Below are 19,527 nucleotides of genomic sequence, written 5' to 3' on the forward strand. Positions count from 1 at the left end.
CTGAGCGGAGCAATATGTTAGGAGAATTAAGAGTTGGGTAGACTGATTGGAGGAGTCGATGGTATCGAACTGACTAAGTAGAGGAATATGTTGGAAGAAATGAGACCCAAAAGTCTAGTAGACTCATCTGAAGGAGTTGGGGAAGTTGACCTCTGGGAGTCAGGTAAGCTTACTAGGAGTTAAGAGAGCTGAACTGACTAAACGGAACAGTATACTAGGAAAGTTGAACCTCGAAAATTAGATAGACCGATTGGAAGGAGTCGATGGGCTAACCAAGTGATAACTTGACCACCCAAGAGCAGGGCTGATCTGACATGCCTCTCTGACTTTCATCTGGTAAAACTTTTGATGAATTCGGTAGATAATGTCTGATTTACTTTCTGTATTAATTATGAATAACAATTTGGATCGAAAATGATGTGAAGTATTTCTAGATATGCATTCTAAATTTGACTCATTTAAAAAATTTATATTGATATGGTGGCAAAAGGTGAATATGCTCATTCCTGACGTCCCCGCTAATCCGTCTCAGGACCAATACGGAAAAAAAAAATTATATCAATATGAATTGATTTGAGGATGTTAATAATTTGTTATTGATATTTTTTTATACAGATAATATAGATATATTAGCATTGGTTGCCATTTAATCGGTTGACATTACTTTTTAAAAGATATATAAAGATTTATTTTTCAACATCAATATTCATAAAATCGTATATTTAGAATTCTAAATTAATTTGAATTATATATCATTCTTACGAGTTTTTGAGTTTTTTGTAAAATTTATGTATCTATGTAAGAAAAGTCAATTACAAAAAATATTACATCTATTTACAATAAAGTAAGACTATGATAATGAATTAATTCATTACAATAAAGTAAGACTATTATAATGAATTAATTCATAAATTAACATAATCAAAATTTATTGAAATCATTAATAAACAATAATATTTAAAATAATATGCCAAAATTAGTATTCTTTATCATTCGAATGTAAAATCTTAGTTATTTCATTTATTTTTCTAAATACCATTTTAGAATTCAATTCATTGCAAAATATGTATAAATAGATTTGAAGATGTTGATAATTTTCATCGTATTAACTATTTGCAATAGCCAATTATATATTTATATATTCTTTCAATCGCACAAAGCAACAATCTACCACTAGTTATAATCAGTTTTTAATATCAAATACTTTTAAGTTATTTATAATTTATTAAAAATGTATCAACATAAAGTTTATTTACTAAATAAATAAATAAAATTATAAAGACAACTATGTATATAGCCGACCCCACCTAGTGGGAAAAGGCTTGGTTATTGTTGTTGTTGTGTTGTTGTATAAAGACAACTATGTAACTAATCAAACACTATAAAAGCATGATGGCAGATTCAGAAAGAGATGAGAGCTCGAACAACGATGATGAAACGTTTATACCCAATGATCAGATACCCTGACGGTTTAGTATGAGCATAGTGCATAGATTGATCTGGAATGTCCCCTCGGATGGATCTAGTGGCTAGCACATGAGGTGTTGTCATCAATGAGGTCTAGAGTTCAAATCTCGGTAAAATCGATATAAATGTCTCATTTATATGCTAGTCACTATTCCAAAGGTTAGTAATCATCCGTGATTTACCTCCTCCATGTTAGTCCTGAAACGGATTGACGGAGACCCTGAGGACGAGTATATTCACCTTTTGTCACCCATAGATTTATCTGGAATGACATTGTTGATACTCTTGATGGATCAAACGCTCCATGGACTTCACTGCGGACGTCCCGTGCCTCCACTGCTTATGGTTGACATCAAGCTCATTAACTCTTTACTAATAATATTAATAATCTATAAAAGCTCAACCTCATTAACTCTTTAATAAATTTGAAAAAAAAATAATTAACACAGCTAGTATGGAATGATCAACCTAACCCCACGAAATTTTCCACTAGACATTTGAATAAATCAGGAAACGCAGAAGGCTAAAAAAACCCAGAGCTTTTTTAATGTCATCAGTTTAAGCTCAATTCATGTTTTACAGACCTAAGCTGATTGCTCATGTCAATAGCAATTAGCAATACAAAGCATGGACACCATAGAATCAACCAGTGCCAGCGCACAAATAATTCTAATAATTGAGGAGGATTCGAAGTTGCAGCCAAAATTCTCTCAAATGAATCTACAATATTCAACAATTATCGTGCAGAGTCTTAGATCTTCTCGAGAACAATACACCAATTCGATTTGTCATAAAATTGGTCCACAATTGATGCATTATTTATGCCCGAAACCAACCTACAAATCAAATCAAATCGAAAAAAGTTAGAAATCTAAGAAAAAGAAAAACACGAGTTAAGAACAATAATGTAGGAGGAAACTTTCCAATAAATAAACCTACAACGAACCAGTTGTTATCCATAGAGAAGTTTTATGTCATTAAATCAGATTATTAAATAGGTCATGAGTTTTTAAGAGCTTAAACTTAGAAACTGAGCTTATATTCATTTCTGTTTGATTATAATCCAAGTGGAGAACTGTATAAACTATTTCGAAGTTCGGCACCACCATAAATAATTCAATTAAATTATAACTAAAATATACACTTCAGAGGTAATATTTAGATCTTCTAAAGTTGTGAACCTAACGTTGAACAGAATTTTAACTTTGCAACTTTTATGAAATAACTAAGCTAAAGACGGGCATAAAAAGGGTAGATTATCAACCAAAATTGGCAACATAGTAACTACTAGGCAAACAGGCATACCTTTGGAGTTCGCCTTCAACAAAAACATGGTAATAACGGTTGTATACCAACGCTCCTTTCTTATCATCCTTCTTTGCTAGTCCAGATTCAAGTGCTGAAGCTGATGCACCACTAATTTCAGCACGGTGATATGGCAAGTGCCAAGGAACAAAATATTCCTGCTGGGTCTCAGATAGGCCATCGTTGGGAGAATACTCTCCCTCAGAAATGGAACATGAAATAGAAGCACCGTCCATAACTTTGTCTGCTCTTGACTCCACTTCTCCAGCAAACAATCTGCTGGATGTTTGCCTACAACTTTCATCTAACTCAGGGATACATTCCAACTTGGTTGCAGCATTACCACGAACAGGTGGATTGCTTGACTTCACCCATTCATCATCATACTTATGACAGAGAGGTGTCCATTTAGTAAGTAGTGATTTATCTTCTTGTTCAACAGCCCACACAGTGATTAAAATCAGCCCACCCTTCCGAACAACCCTAACCAACTCCTCTATTGCTTTTATCCGTCTACTATCAGTGCTCAGGTGATGCAATACCGCGATAGAAATTGCAGCATCACCAAAATTCTCTCTGTAGGGAAGGTCAACAGCATCAGCAACCATTACTTCGTGGCCTTTCCTTGTGCATATTTCAACTAGAGAAGGGCTTATATCACAACCTATGTAGAAGCAATCAGGGTTCAGGCCAAGATACTTTCCATTTCCGCAACCAGCATCCAAAATGACAGAACCTGGCTGCAAAGAGTTCAAGAAACTAGCAACTTTTGGCCACTTAGCAAATCGAGTTGAGCTGAAATGAGGTGCAATGGCATCATAAATGCGATGAACATACTTCTTTTCAATGTCTGGAGTGGAGCAGACACTGGACGAGCAAGTATTCTCCACATGCAAATATGAAGGTTCTGGGGAATTAGATGGCTGATCTAAATTCTCTGACAATAAATTTGTTGAATGAAATTTTTGAGTGTGGCGTAATGACTCCATGGCCGACATTCCAGAAAACCTACCTACAGAGGTATCTGGATGCAGTAGAAATGCTGCTCTTAGCAGAATAAACAATTTTGTAGGTTTTGAATATAGTATTGTGCTGAACCTACTGAACATAGGACCATGAAACTCCGCTCAACTCACTAGTGGTGCCCCTATAACAAGTGAAACATAATTTAATATTAGCATTCAATAACATTGAATAGTTTGAGAATAAGTAACAATAAATAAAGATCTCTAATAGATCAACATCAATACCTCAGACTTCTATGGTCGTTTGTAAATCATGCTTCATCAAGATATCATTCACATTTGTTCGGAAAGAAGCAAGTAGGCCATTCACACCTTGCATATAACCATACAACAATTCAGTGCGACAAAAGTAGTAGTAATCGTAAGTTGAAAGAAACAACTGCCACGATGTCACAAAATTATCAGGTTCAGACAAGCAAACATATTAACCCAACAGTTACTGTTAGTTGTTTCTTCATACATAAAAGGCAAATATCTGCAAATTTATCTGTAATGCCCTAAAGGGAAAAGTTCTTACTAAGTACACTGCAGTGGCAAAAACCTGACTTGCTCAGACAGATTTTATTCAAAGCACTACATGACCCAACAATAGACTTTGGCTTAGGAGTGAAAAAAAAAAACACACACACATCACATGGACATAAAAAATGAACGCCTGTGCACAAGAACCATCGACATTAAACTAACATTCTCAGATGGATAAACACAAACATGCAATACAACAACAAACCAAACAAGAGTTACTTGAGGATAAAGTTAATGTCACCACACTAGCTTGTTGCACAGATCACTAAGAATCCGCAAAGTAACAACCTAAGCATGGAAACAACCACGAGGAAAGCAGAGGTAGGGATGTGATCATTAGCAGGAGATTCTTCAGAGAGAAAAAGATAAACCTTAAGGAGGTGGAGGAAGGAAGACGATACTATGTCGCTGGGAAACGGGGAAAGGGAGATGGTCATTGCCTTCGAAGCCGTGCTATTTGCACAAACTAGAGAAAGATCTAGGGAATTGTATACGAGATCGATCCTAGCAGGTCAAAAATAGTACCGTCGAAGACATCTTTGTCAAATTTGGCCGACGGCGTGAAGACGGACGAGGAAGAAAGTCTGAAGAATAGGGTTTGAGGTGACCGCGTGGGCTGGCCGGGCCTGGCTGGAGTTTAATCAGATCGGAGTAACGGGCTTGAATTCAGAATTAATCTGAATAAAATTATTAATTTTAGCTCAGCTTAAATTCCATTTTATTATCCAATTTGATTATATTTATTTTAAGGAAAATCAATATATCAATTCAATATGATATTGATCGAATTATAATATTATTGTTTAAATTAATTGAGAACTTGATTGAATTTTATAAAGTACATGCAGAGATATATATATATATATATACTACTTGGTCTAGATCACAGGTTTATATCATTTTCTTTTTTTAAAAAAAAAGGTATATTAAAAACAAGTTGTTTGATTATCGGTTTAGTTGGATATCTTTGAAGCATTAATTTCCATTGAAGGTGCTTCCATACGGGAAAACAAACCTAGAGAAGCGACAAACAAAAAAACTAAAATGATTAGGACAGGATAAGGAACTGCATAAAGGATTAGAGATAAGAGGGGATATTAGAAGATTAGACTGTGAAATTCAGAAAGAGTAAGAGTTTTGTCTCAAGAGGAGGCAAGAAGGTTTCTAAAAGTCTCCTCTCATTACGAAGCTCTTAAACATAAGATTTTATAAATTTTCTATTCTAAATAAGAATGAGAGTTTGAGTTTTCAACTAAATATGTTCCTTAGGCTAAATTAAAAACGGATTTGAGATAGTTGGTTTAATAAATAGTTCAGTTTTTTTTAACCAAAAGTGATGATAGGATGTTAGGCCTAATAAAAACATTTTTTTGGATAGTTAGTTTATTTTAATTTTGTATATGTATAATTTGATTGACAAATTAATTAATACCGACCTTAGCTCAGTTGGTAGAGCGGAGGACTGTAGTAGGCTTCAGACATCCTTAGGTCGCTGGTTCGAATCCGGCAGGTCGGATTTATGTTTTTTTTTAAAAAAAATAAATAGCATTAAAAGTGTTTCTTTTGAACACAATGAATTATGCTTATACACGGAAAAAAAATTGAAATATTTAAGTGAACGTCAGTCGGAGGAAGATGCGAGTTTTAGGGTTTTAAATTTTAACTTTTTATAAGGAAAAAAAATTAAGTAGAGAACAAAATAATAAATAAAATTTAAACGTAATTTTTGAATCTTTTTCGATTACTTCTGTTTGATTTTAGTTGACAAGTCGCTTTAATTTCAATGTTTTAAATCTATGTTTTAATATAGATATATCCTTAATATTTGATAAACGAATCCAACAAGATTATCCGTCACAAGAATCAATTTTTTACATCATAAAATCACCTAATGGCACACTAAGTGATACGAAACAATGACAACTTGGCTTATGATGATTTTGAATCACCATCCAAACAAATAATTATTCCATGACGATCTATTAACTCATTCCTAGAGTTTCATTTTTCATCCAATGTAGTGGCGGTCTTCATAGCTTTATGCATCAAATAGAAAGAAAACAAAAATTATGTAAAGCTTAGAATCTCAAACAATGATCAACGTTATTGATCTGGTGATAAAGATGAGGGATCTTCATTGATGGGAAGTTAACGATACGTGGAGGTCAATGGTCAAGAGAGTCAACCCCAAAGTCATGCCGAGTGGACAGAGATCGTGCCGAGTGAAGTAGCGGGCCGACCAAGCATTCGGCCGACCGGACATCCGTCCGGGGGTCTCCCGGACCGGACGAAAGACAGCTCGACCAGGGGTCGGGTTTCTGATGCTCAAGGTAAAAGAGTCTATGGGTCGGGCGGACAGGTCGCTCGACCGAGCCACAGGACAATAAGGCGCAATTTCATCCGAGCACATGAGCAGGGCTTCCCCGCCAGGACCGAGGTATGCACATTCCCGGAGGCCATGAGCACCGAGCGGCTGGTTCACTCGGCCTGAGAACAGGTAAGAGTGCAAGGAGACAAAAAGGACAGCTGGTAACTTCATCCTCGAGACACCTGCCGCCGATAAACAGCATGGTTGGCGGCCGGAGCGGACAGAATATCATACGGTGGAAGTTTCCACCGTCACATCCGGAATATGCTCAGACGATTGCGGAATGGCGTTAGACATACTTTTCTGACACAACCCTATTGAGATATATTTGGGGAAGCGTGCACGCATCGAGAAGTGTGTCCGCGCCTCCCCAGGGTCCTATATAAGGACCCACAGACTTCGACGGAGGTATGCGATTCTCATCATTGTAGCCACATTAGCGTTGCCTTGCTCTTCTTTTTCTTCACTACCTGACTTGAGCATCGGAGGGTCGTGGAAACCCCTCCCAGCTTGGCTTCTTTGCAGGTTCGTCGGAGATCCACATCACCAGTCGAAGACAGCGAAGAGTATCACGTCCTCAGTGTCCATCGACTCAGCGCTTGAACAAGATCAGTTACAAATACAAATACTTGTAGGCCCTCACTCCTTTGAAGCTTATCTAAAATCTGTCTACGAATATCAATCTAAATCTATAGCGAAACAATAATAAAATCTAAAACAATCTCAGAAGGTGACGCATTTAGGTACATGATCAAACATTGTAAAATTCTAGAAATAATAGAGATAACAAAAAAAAAAACTAAAATGATTAGGACAGGAAAAGGAACTGTATAAAGGATTAGAGATAAGAGCGGATATTAGAAGATTAGACTGTGAAATTCAGAAAGAGTAAGAGTTTTGTCTCAAGAGGAGGCAAGAAGGGTTTTAAAAGTCTCCTCTCATTACGAAGCTCTTAAACATAAAATTTTATAAATTTTCTATTCTAAATAAGAATGAGAGTTTGAGTTTTCAGCTAATAAATATGTTCCTTAGGCTAAATTAAAAACGGATTTGAGATAGTTGGTTTAATAAATAGTTCAGTTTTTTTTAACCAAAAGTGATGATAGGATGTTAGGCCTAATAAAAACATTTTTTGAATAGTTATTATTTTAATATTGTATATGTATAATTCGATTGACAAGTTAATCAAAACCGACCTTAGCTCAGTTAGTAGAGTGGAGGACTGTAGTATGGTTCAGATATCCTTCGGTCGCTGGTTCGAATCCGGCAGGTCGGATTTTTTTTTTTCTTTTTTAATTTTTATCATTAAAAGTGTTTCTTTTGAACACAATGAATTATGCTTATACACGAAAAAAAATTGATATATCTAAGTGAACGTCAGTCGGAGGAAGATGCGAGTTTTAGGGTTTTAAAATGTACCTTTTTATAAGGAAATAAAATTAAGTAGAGAACAAAATAATAAATAAAATTTAAACATAATTTTTGAATCTTTTTCGATTACTTCTGTTTGATTTTAGTTGACAAGTCACTTTAATTTCAATGTTTGAAATATATGTTTTAATATAGATATATCCTTAATATTTGATAAACGAGTCCAACAAGATTATCAATTTTTTACATCATAAAATCACCTAATGGCAACTTGGCTTTTGAATCACCATCCAAACAAATAATTATTCCATGACGATCTATTAACTCATTCCTAGAGTTTCATTTTTCATCCAATGCAGTGGCCGTCTTCATAGCTTTATGCATCAAATAGAAAGAAAACAAAAATTATGTAAAGCTTAGAATCTCAAACAATGATCAACGTTACAAATACAAATACTTATAGGCCCTCACTCCTTTGAAGCTTATCTAAAATCTATCTACGAATATCAATCTAAACCTATAGCGAAACAATTATAAAATCTAAAACACAATCTCAGAAGGTGACGCATTTAGGTACATGATCAAACATTGTAAAATTCTAGAAATAATAGAGATAACAAAGATGAGTAATAACATAATGACCAACAAGCTGCACTTGTCCCGACTCCAGCATATATCCTCGGCCAATTCACACAATTCTTCCGCTGCATCACTTGCTGTTTCTTTCATCATTTGGAGGGCGCCTAAAATCAGCACTCCGTAACTGTGCAGACATGTCACAAATTATAAACCAGGAAAAACTTCATGCCAAAGTGTTCTCCCAGTTTCGTTTATGGATTCTTCAGAGGATCGTTACAAGTTGCCACAGACTGGCAGTGATAACTAGTTATTCTCCACACTATCAATATTGAGGCCCTTGATGCCTCTGAGTGCGACCTCGTAATTCTTGGTTGTAGATGGTTTCCTTCCAGATGATGTAGAAATGATTGGAGAGCTTCGTTGAGCACTTGAAACCTTGTGGTAAGTCACAGGGCTGGCATCTGCAGCACGAGTGCGAGACTGATCTGGATCAGTCCCCGCCACGTCTTGACCACCAGCAACAGGAGTCCGTCTGGAGGATCCATTTGGCCACCCCATAGGAGTGGAACTGGAAACCTGTGCATAGTTCAAGTTCAGGAATTACATAAAAATGAGTGTATCTCATAAAACTCAAACAGCGGATGTATAGTTTCACGCACCTAAAATTATAAAACTAGAATTTTTGAATCTCAATCATTAAGTTGGATGGAAACTTAACTCCAAGGCACGATGATCATAAATGTTTACCAAAAGCATGCCAATAACTCAACATCCAAAAGGAAAAATCAAGCATATACTCCAATAGATATAGAGTGGCAAATTATACACTAATTCCCGTAAGAGTCTAAACAGTAGGGCAGAAAAGCATTATGCCTAACTGATATTTTTGCCCAGTTACCTAACATTTTTATCTTTCATCATTAGATATTAAAAACAGGTGTTTATGATCAATATAACACCAATCGGAACCCATTTGATGGTTTACTAACCATTCATAAGATTTCAATACAATAAACAAGTAACACAAGAGTGGCATTTGTTTTTACTAAAGAATCGACAAAAATATTATGCCAATGGATATGCAGAAAGAGTAAAAAAGAAAAAAAAAAAAAGAAGAAGAGGACCATTAAATTTTACCATAGCATCTTTACTGACACATGGATCATTCGCCATAGGGGCCTTCTGCTTTGATGCACTGCCTACATTTACTGCTGGTGGTGTTCGTCGTGGACGAGAAGAGTCTGCAGTCAACCGACCACCTGCTCTAACTTCATCAGCTGCTAAAACACAAACTACAAATTTTATACTTCCAATTATGGGAATTAAGTAGATTGTTTTTAACATGTTAGCTTATACATTATCAACAATTGGCAATGTGATTCCTGCAACATAATCAGAACAACCAACAAAGGGTCCAAGTAAATTATGAAATGACAAAAAAAAACAAATACGCTAATGCAAGCTAGTAAAGCGACAACATGGAAGAGATGGAGCTAACATTCATAAAGAATCAATAATAACAAGGTTTACAAATTGTGAGAGAAATCACCTGTCTGCCTATCATTTAAGAAAGCAGGAGCCAAGCCAGAGCTATGTCCTGCACTTTGACCCTAGGAAGAAGAAAATAGAATAAACAGGTTATCCACTTGCTCAGGAAAAGAAAAATAAATACATATATAACATCTGATTTAGAGTTTTAGACTAACAACAGCACATGGAGGACCACCGGCTATCTGAGATTGCTGATACTTCAAAATGGTCCAATCAAATACATAATCAAACTGAAAACCTGCAAAGAGGGGGGAAAAAAAGTTAACTGTAAAAAAAATGACGACTCAGTTAAGCAAAATACTGCCTTCAATTATTCATCATTGTTTCAACAATTAACAGCAACTCAATTTTGAAATTTGACATGTACAGAAGAGAAATCAACCTTCATGGATGAAAAGGTCCCGGAACAATTTTTTAAGATATCCATAATCAGGCTTGTCATCAAATCTTAATGAGCGACAATAATGGAAGTACGATGCCAATTCCGAAGGATATCCCTTGCACAAAGCCTGCAAGAGTACAACCACCATTCTCATCATCATAACGAAAGCAAAAAGGCATACGAATCCAAAGTAATCAAGGTTAACAGCTTGCCTCAATTGACGTGGCCACTTTTTTTTCACTAATTCTTTCATACTTCTGCTTCTTTGTTCCTGCTTTTAGACCTTGCCACGGTAGACTGAAAAATGTAATAGCAGCCAGAGGTCAGAAATTTGCAAGATGGATGAGCAAAAGTTTTTATCAAGTACACCAACCTTCCTCTTAAGAAGTACATTAGAACGTATCCGAGAGATTCCAAATCATCCCTCCTGCTTTGTTCTTAGAAGAAGAAAAATACAGTCATACAACAATAAAATACATAATATTGAAGAAAGAGTCCTGCAATAAATCCAGATTATGAAGGAAGATTTTCACCATACCTATGCCAAGATGTGTATTCACACTTGCATATCTAGCAGTCCCAGTTAAGTTTTTGTTCTCTCTACAATAAAATGCAACATCAAATGAAAAGAGAGAGCAGATACTTATAACCTACAAATCATGCAAAATAGTACATAAAAAAATACAGAGAACAATGGTTAATTAAGTAGATGCAAATTAAAATTAAATTAAATAATGTCTGTCCTTGATACTCAATCGAGAATGAATGCCATATCTTGCTGAAAATCCTACACTGCTAAAACTATTATGAGAAGTAAGATGCACCAATTATATGTTTAATCATTTTCATAGTTCTTGTTCACTGTAAATGGATATTTAACTCGCTAAACAATATCTCATAACAAATACACTGATAACTTGGTTTAAACAAGTTCAAGATTTGCATAAAGATTATGATATCGATGTTCATCTTTAGAAAGGGAGCCTTGGCACTCCGGTAAAATTGTTGCCGTGTGACTTGGAAGTCATGGGTTCAAATCGCGGAAACAACCTCTTGCAAAGCTACATACAATAAACCCTTCCCTGGGATTCTGCATTGGCAGAAGCTTCGTGCACCAAGCTACCTTTTATGTCCATCTTTAGTGGTGCTAAAGTGTGAAACACCATAAGATTGCAACCATGCTTAAATGGTATTGACGTGTGAAAATACTATAAAATCATATCCATGGGCCTTTGCCTTTGAATTTTAGCAAGCTTGCAACTGATCTCATAAGAGAAACTTTATGGAAGTCTGCTAAAGTCAACAAATCTGCCAGTTTCAAGCATCGTAGCAATATCAACAACAGAGGATTTGCTTTCATGGAATAAGTTATCTTACCTGTATGGAATATGCTGATGGGTGGAAGTGTCTCTATACTTTTTGGCAAGGCCAAAATCAATAATATAGACCTATTAAGAGATGCAAAAACAATTTAAAGCAAAATATGAAGTTAATCAGTGATATACTGATATACATAAGAGGAAGAAATCACATACCTGATTAGCTCGTCTACCAAGACCCATAATAAAATTATCTGGTTTGATATCTCGGTGAAGGAAGGATTTTGAATGCACAAATTCCACTCGATTTATCTGAAGTGAGACAACTAAGAACATCAGATACTACAATATAGTTTTTTGAATTTAGGTCAACCTTGATTATAAAAATAGGTTAAAAAAATAGAAAACACGGACAAACTATTGTCAGGAGGCAAGTTCATTGAAAGAGAGTTTCAATTGAAGGCCACGGAAACATGTCTGACAAGATCAAGTGATGAGGAATTATACTAAGGCATACAAGAATACAATATGCATGCACAAAGAGTTCAAAAATCCCATGAATAGATAGTGATGGTAGATGTGGAATTGTTGGTTTAGAAATACGAGATGCATAAATAGTATACCATCTGATCTGCAAGCATCAGGACAGTCTTCAAAGAGAGTTTACGACTGCAAAAGTTGAAAAGGTCTTCAAGACTTGGTCCTAGTAAATCCATTACGAGGACATTATAATCACCCTCGATGCCAAACCATCTCACATTAGGGACTCCAGCTGCCAGATAGAAGCAAAGGAGTGAAAAGTAAGAGCTTTGAAAATTTGATCAAATTTGCTTGACTGAGGGCATAAAATGTTTCATTACTTCCTCCCTGAAGGATTCTATATAGTTTTGATTCATAAAGCAGCTGTGGATGCTTAGTCTTGACATTCTCCTGTTAATTTCAAAAAAAAGCTGAACCCATCAGAATAATATATCAAAACTTGAACAGTCCATGCATTAAAAGCAGTCATAAAGAAACTAACAACAGCACCAGCAAGTCATGAGTCTGAAGTATTTAGGAAGGAAATAGAAAAATACATGGAAACATTGTGCTTGTCTCATTTGGCTTGAGATTACTGGTTTCAGTTGACATACAAGTCAAGATTACAATGGTTGACCCTGTTTCATGCATGGGTGAATGCCAGCAAAACTAGGTTCTGAAAAAATAACTTAGAAACACAAGGAACATTTCTGGTCAAATCTTGTTAACATTTTAATCCCAGACTAAAGGAGTATCCACGGGCCTAACTGCAGTTTTCCATGGAAACAGCCATAACTAGAAATTGAGATGGGTCTAGTTGATGGAGTATAGGTAGCAAATAAGACTTCTATTCAGCTTGTAAGACATGACTTTTAGTACATTATCTGTACCATACAATTAGAGGCAGATCAGAACTCTTCAGAATAGAATTGATATTGAAAAATATTAAAATAAACCATTAGCCCAAATCCTCATTAACTAAGCGTCTCTCTTTCATATATATATATGCATGCAGGAAAACTGCAGACAACAACAATTTTGAATTTACCAAATGTACAATAGCATAAGATCTTCAAAGCAGACGGCAAGAAAGACAGCACTTACGAGTTTAATCGCGACTTCCTCATTGGTTTGGATGTTAGTACCTGTAACGAGACATGACAAATAAAAACATCCTTAAAGCAGTAAACGTTAAGGGTCGCAACAACAGGAATCGACAAGCAACAGCTCAAAATGATCGAATGAATCCTCGATGGTAAATAAAAAAAATCGAACGAATCTAATCACAAATCCATTGTAGATACCTAAATAGATCTCCCCGAAGGAGCCGCTCCCGATCTTGCGACCGAGGCGGAACTTGTTCCCAACGCGAGGTTCCATCCGACCACCACCACGGAGATAACCCACCAGCGGATTCAGAATCTCTCTGGAAACTAGAAACACAACGGAAAAAGAACGATGGAAAAGGCGAAAAGGAACTCTCCTGTTCGCCCAATGAGAACCTCGACAGATTAAGGACGCGAGGGCATTAGCCCTTCAATCAGCTAAATCAGCGACGAAGTTGGACGAAAACGCTCAAAAATTAAGGATTCGGATGGGGGAACGGGAAGAAGGGACCGACATCCTACGATTCCGTGCTTGCGCACACTTTGACCCGATCGAAACCGCGGCAACGACAGCGGGCAACCCAAGCTATTACCGTGTCACCCGCGATCGCTCTGGCTTTGGTCTGGCAAAAAGTAACTCTTTCCTCATAGCATCCTGCTGTTAATCCGTGGGCGGTGTTAATACGCCGGGAAGCGTTTAATATAATAAGTATATGACATGAGCATATATATATATATATATATATATATATATATATATATATATATATATATATATTTTTTTTTTTTTTTTTTTTTTTGGGGCTAATTTTTGCAAGGGCGGTTGCAGTTAACAGCACAAACACCGTCAGCGGTGACGGAACGGTGTTCTCCGGTAACCGCTTTTTCTCGCAGCGGCAGCGGAAACAGAACCGCTTAGCCTTCGCCAGCACGAGCTCAGTATTCCGTTACTGACTTGTCATATTTCAACGGAGTCCACCAAGTTTGGCTTCCTAAGGCTGCGTTTGGTTTGATATTTTCCCGTTTTCATTTTTTTTTTTTTGGAAATAGTTGTTTGGTGTGTGTTTTTCATTTCCGTTTTCTAGAAAATGAAAAGTCATTTCCTAGAAAAATAGAAAACGCTATTTTATCATTTTCTAACGAAAATGGAAAAATGTGCTCAAATATCAGAAATGAGAAAACGCGCACTGCCTCCGTGAGAAAACGCGCTGCTGCAGCGCATTTCCTTTTCTTTATTTCTTTCTCCCCTCTCTCGCGACGGCGATTACCCTTTCCCCTTCTTCATCGCGGCGCCGGCTACGCTCGACCCGCCGCCGGCCGAGCCTCCTTCTCCCCTCCCTTTTCTATTTCACCGTGCCCTAGTTTTCCCTTTCTCCACCACGCCGGCTTCCCCCTAGCGACGCCGAACCCTAGCTGTCTCCATCGCCGCCTCTCAGCACCGACCCGAGCCCTCTCCGTTCCCCTTTCTCCTTCTTCATCGCGGCGCCGGCGACGCTCGACCCGCCGCCGGCCGAGCCTCCTTCTCCCCTCCCCTTTCTATTTCACCGTGCCCTTGTTTTCTCTACATTGGGGCATCAACTTACTAGAAAAGAGGTTCTCCAGAAACGCACTGACAAAGGAAGAAAAGAAGGCTTTCAAGGTAATTTGCTTTGGAAGAAAAATGTCTTTTTTGTGTGCGACTGGAATTTAGATGAGTAATAGAATGGACACTGAATCGTTAAATTTAATTTGCTGCAGAAACTATTGAAAGAAGATGGCTACTATACGATCAGAGTGTCATCTAATGTGTTAGATCCTCCGGGAAGAGATTTTGTTGTTTCATCAGTCAGAGTTGTGAGTAAACAACCCGTTGATTTTTTGATCCTTCTGTTTAACTTCAAATTTTTTCCACTTGTTCTATTCACTTTTTCATTCTAATTTGAACCTGAAAGGCCAAATAATGTTTCTGAAAATGCAGTTTTGTTTTGTAAACACCATATAGTAAAAAGATAGTGTCAGATCTTGAGGCCCAGTCTTATAATATGAAATAGTAAAAATAAAGTTCATTATAGAGGTATGCATGAATTACAAGTCAATGACATAAGACTTGGATATACATACCAATTTTTTTTCTCTACATGCTTTAACTTGCTTAGGGTATTGCTTTGGGTATTACATTTTCTAATATATGTTGCTCTACATTTTTATGTCGGCTTTAATATTGGCAATTTTTAGAGATTACATTATGGGAGGGCATAATCCAAGTATCGAAATTGAGAAGTATGATTGGTCAAAGACAAATGTTGCCATGTTTGTCGATATCATTTATGAAAAAGTGAAGCACAATAAGTTACAAACATCTACCTTCACTAATACGGTTTGGGAGGAGATCAACAAAGAATTATATCAGGTTACGAACAAGAATTATGGTGTAAAAAGGCTCAAAGGTAAATGGAATCGTCTACGCACAAGACAACGTCTTTTTGCAGCATTGCTTGCGCATACTGGTGTGACAATGGATCCTGACACCAATAAAGTGAATGCTCCAGAGGAAGTGTGGACAGAATTTTATCTGGTAAATACTTATATCTAATCAAATATATAATTTTATTGTATGTTTATGTATAATAAAATGTATTTTTTTGTAATCAATGGAACAGAAAAATAAAAAGGAGTATAAGTCAATACGAAAGGAAGGATGTGATCATTTTCACATTCTTAGTGAAATTTTCGGCGGGACAACTGCAACTGGTGATATGCATAGAGCTTCTACTCAATTACCTCCCACATCTGATGAAGAGAGAGAGCTCGAAGAAGCATTCATTAACAGAGGTGTCAACTCATATGTTGAAGTTGTCGATGACGAGAATGAGGACGTTGGAGGGGAACCTAACAATCGCCGACGTCGTAGTACAGAATCAACTGAGAGTCATCGACGTAAAGATCCTAAGTGTTCAAAAACTGAAAAATATGATGCTTATATGGACAAGTGGAGTGATACCTTGCAACACCTGAGTCAAGAATCTATTGCTAGGCAAAAATACCTGGATTTGAGGGCTACTAAGTTAGAACACGAACAAGAAATTTCTTCCTCTACTGGAACGAGCGGGTTCAGTGATCCTTACTCTATAGATATGTGCATGCAGGTTTTAAATCAGATGGATGACTTATCAAACCAAGTGTACACAAAAGCTACAGAAGCTTTCGGTAAACCTTGGCTACGAGAGGTTTTCATAAAAATTCCATCAAATAGGAGAGCTGGATGGTTGGATTGCCTCAATCTCGACCGTGTGTAGGGTCATATGTTGACAAGTTCATGAGGATTGCTTTTATTACCTAGCTGGAGACTTTTTAAGTAATGATGGTTTTTGATTTTGTGACTTGAATGTGTAAGACATATTTGCTATTTTGTGGATTGAATGTTTAAGACATATTTGATATTTTGAAATTTAATGTTGATGACTATGTCATGCTTTTTAAATTTTAATTGTTTATTGGTTTGCCTCAATTCATAATTAATTTTATACATGTGTGCTGAGTTTAATATCGATTTATTGCAGATCATGTCAAACTCTGATGATGAATCTGATGACTATGATGAATTAGGCTCAGATATCAATTTGCTTCTTATTTTGAGCCATGCAAATGATTTTTTTCATGAAATGACTCAGTTTCATAGATCTATTGATCGGATGCCTTGTCGAACGTCATCTCTTACTGGGAGGATGTATATTCAAGAAATACTTGATGGGCACCCTCAAGTTTGCTTTGATAATTTTCGTATGTTGAAACATGTGTTCGTGAATTTTTGTAGGACATTAAAAGAGATGAATCTATTACAAGATGGAAAGAAAGTTACTGTTGAAGAAGGTGTCGCTATGTTCTTACTAATCATCGGGCACAACACACGACATCGAATATGTGCAGATCGATTTCAACATTCATTGTACACTTGTAGCAAGTGGTTCAAACGAGTTTTACGAGCTGTTTGTACATTGGGCACACATATTATTCGACCATATGAACACAATGGCGTCCATCCTCGCATATTGCATAATCCAAAGTGGTTTCCATATTTTAAGGTATATATTTTACCCTAATGTATCTAGTTACATTAACAACATATCTTTACTAAGACATTGTGTATTTTTAGAATTGTCTTGGAGCTATTGATGGAACTCACGTATCGGCATGGGCACCGACATCAATTCAAACATCTTTTCGTGGTAGAAAGGTTATTGTCACACAAAATGTGATGCTTGTATGCGATTTTGATATGCTTTTTACATTTGTGTATACGGGCTGGGAGGGGACAGCAAATGATTCAAGGGTGTTCATAGACGCTTTGACTAGGCATGAAAATCATTTTCCTAAACCTTGCGGTGGTAAGTAATAGAAAAAATTCTCTATATATATTCATTTATGTAGGTATTTTACATTATTAATTAATATGATAATACTATCACAGATCAATTTTATTTGGTTGATTCTGGTTACCCAAATATGCCGGGGTTTCTTGCTCCGTATCGAGGTCAACGCTATCGCTTGAGAGATTATCGACGGCAAGGCAGACCAAGGGGGAAGGAAGAGTTGTTCAATTATAGGCATAGCACATGTCGTAATATTATTGAGCGATGCATTGGGGTGCTTAAGGCAAGATTTCGAATTTTAAAAGATATGTCAAACTATCCAATTACTAGCCAAAGATTAATTCCACTTGCATGTTGTGCGGTGCATAATTTCATACGTCGACATCATGCAATGGATAATTTATTTATAGAGTATTCATCTGAAGATATGCTCATGTCTGGAGTTGAAGATAGTTTTGGTGATCAAGAGCCGATTCCAATTGATCCAAGCCAAACAGCTCAGATGGGACATATACGTGATGACATTGCAAGTCATATGTGGAATGATTATGTGGAGCATCATCCGTAATTAGCTAATGTCTGGTTTCAGCCTTTTATGGCTCTTGATTTTGTTATGAATGACTATTATAATTGGCTGTTTTTTGTTTTAAATTTTGGTTGGGAAGCTTTTTGTTACAATATGTAATTAGCTCAGATGGGAAGCTTTTTGTTACAATCTGTGGCTCTTGATTTTTGTGAAGGAATAGAAAAGACAACTTTACCCTTGAATATTATGTTACAATCTGTTTTATATCTGTTTTATAATTTCATTGTTCAATACCATTTCCTTGCAAATAACTGCTACATCTAGATTCTTATTTGTTACTTTCTAATTTGTGTTTCCAGTTCTTTCCTTTACTTCTAAAGCTGATTGTGTGGAATGGGAAGAGGTCAGCATTGTCACTCATTTGATGTTATGATATGTAATGCTTTCTCTACGTTATGTGATATTTTTTGAACTTTTTTTATATGATGTTAAAGTTTTGTAATGCTAAAAGCGTAAAGAACGCAACAGTTTGTTTTTATAAATAGCTAATGTCTTTTGTAATTAACTTTCCAGATTGGCGAATGCATTTATGATGCTTTTGCCAGCAATGATGTCAACTGGATGATATGTAGAGTTTGGTTCAATCTAAAGTTACTGTGATGAAGGTATACACAAGTTATCATCACAGTAATTTTTTTTGTACATTTGGTCATTTGGTCATTTGTTATCAGTTATTCCAAGCATGTTTTTTTCTTGTACATTTGGTCATTCTTGATTGCCACTAAAATTTTGTTGAAATGTATGCAGGCACTTGAGGATCTAGGTTCATCTTTCTTTCATAGATAAGGATTTTGCCGATACAAATCACAATCGCGTAGAACGTGTCATGTACTAGAAGAAGACCAGGAGAAACTACAACTGTTTCATGCTTATTGCAGAATAAGTGAACTTTTTCCCATTCCAAAGTTCTAAAGGTCATCAAAAGTCATGTTGGATTGTTTTGTGAAATGCGAATATATTTTTATCGCAAGTGGTTCTCAATTATTACAAATACATTTATCCAACTATTACAAATACATTTATCGCAAGAATAGGATCATCTCCTTGGGTTATATTGAATTGAGTAATGTGACTC

At 36.3% G+C, this 19,527-nt stretch overlaps 2 protein-coding genes, 1 long non-coding RNA gene and 2 other non-coding genes across 9 annotated transcripts; 3 read left to right on the forward strand and 2 right to left on the reverse strand.

The window, feature by feature from the left end:
• Positions 1-1,927: 1,927 nt before the first annotated feature.
• On the reverse strand, positions 1,928-4,978 carry LOC122012432 (tRNA (carboxymethyluridine(34)-5-O)-methyltransferase-like). 3 transcript variants are annotated; one of them, XM_042568972.1, is made up of 5 exons: positions 4,694-4,930; positions 4,023-4,109; positions 3,875-3,919; positions 2,773-3,796; positions 1,928-2,303 (listed from the first exon to the last, which is right to left on the reverse strand). In XM_042568972.1, exons 3-5 carry the CDS (start codon positions 3,879-3,881, stop codon positions 2,219-2,221), a joined length of 1,116 nt encoding a protein of 371 aa, XP_042424906.1. In that variant the 5' UTR covers positions 3,882-3,919; positions 4,023-4,109; positions 4,694-4,930; the 3' UTR covers positions 1,928-2,218. The 3 variants fall into 3 exon arrangements, with proteins under 3 accessions (XP_042424906.1, XP_042424905.1, XP_042424907.1); XM_042568971.1 differs by having other exon boundaries at positions 2,773-3,919; positions 4,848-4,978; XM_042568973.1 differs by having other exon boundaries at positions 2,773-3,919.
• A 775-nt stretch (positions 4,979-5,753) lies between these two features.
• Positions 5,754-5,838, forward strand: TRNAY-GUA. The gene is given in 2 exon segments: positions 5,754-5,790; positions 5,803-5,838. It is a non-coding gene; the product is annotated as a tRNA-Tyr (tRNA).
• A 2,043-nt stretch (positions 5,839-7,881) lies between these two features.
• TRNAY-GUA lies at positions 7,882-7,966 on the forward strand. The gene is given in 2 exon segments: positions 7,882-7,918; positions 7,931-7,966. It is a non-coding gene; the product is annotated as a tRNA-Tyr (tRNA).
• A 483-nt stretch (positions 7,967-8,449) lies between these two features.
• LOC122012435 (casein kinase I-like) lies at positions 8,450-14,173 on the reverse strand. Its single transcript, XM_042568976.1, has 14 exons — positions 13,716-14,173; positions 13,516-13,556; positions 12,753-12,822; positions 12,516-12,664; positions 12,109-12,204; positions 11,951-12,021; positions 11,112-11,173; positions 10,947-11,010; positions 10,786-10,870; positions 10,574-10,700; positions 10,347-10,429; positions 10,190-10,250; positions 9,778-9,920; positions 8,450-9,216 (listed from the first exon to the last, which is right to left on the reverse strand). Exons 1-14 carry the CDS (start codon positions 13,789-13,791, stop codon positions 8,944-8,946), a joined length of 1,401 nt encoding a protein of 466 aa, XP_042424910.1. The 5' UTR covers positions 13,792-14,173; the 3' UTR covers positions 8,450-8,943.
• Positions 14,174-15,134: 961 nt separating this feature from the next.
• On the forward strand, positions 15,135-19,075 carry LOC122011623. Of its 3 annotated transcripts, none has more exons than XR_006119986.1 (3): positions 15,135-15,156; positions 15,255-15,350; positions 18,966-19,075. It is a non-coding gene; the product is annotated as an uncharacterized LOC122011623 (long non-coding RNA). The 3 variants fall into 3 exon arrangements; XR_006119988.1 differs by lacking the exon at positions 18,966-19,075 and adding an exon at positions 17,057-17,274; XR_006119987.1 differs by lacking the exon at positions 18,966-19,075 and adding an exon at positions 15,732-15,771.
• Positions 19,076-19,527: the final 452 nt, after the last annotated feature.

Source organism: Zingiber officinale, chromosome 8A (genome assembly GCF_018446385.1).
Source record: "Zingiber officinale cultivar Zhangliang chromosome 8A, Zo_v1.1, whole genome shotgun sequence".
Classification (NCBI taxonomy): domain Eukaryota; kingdom Viridiplantae; phylum Streptophyta; class Magnoliopsida; order Zingiberales; family Zingiberaceae; genus Zingiber; species Zingiber officinale.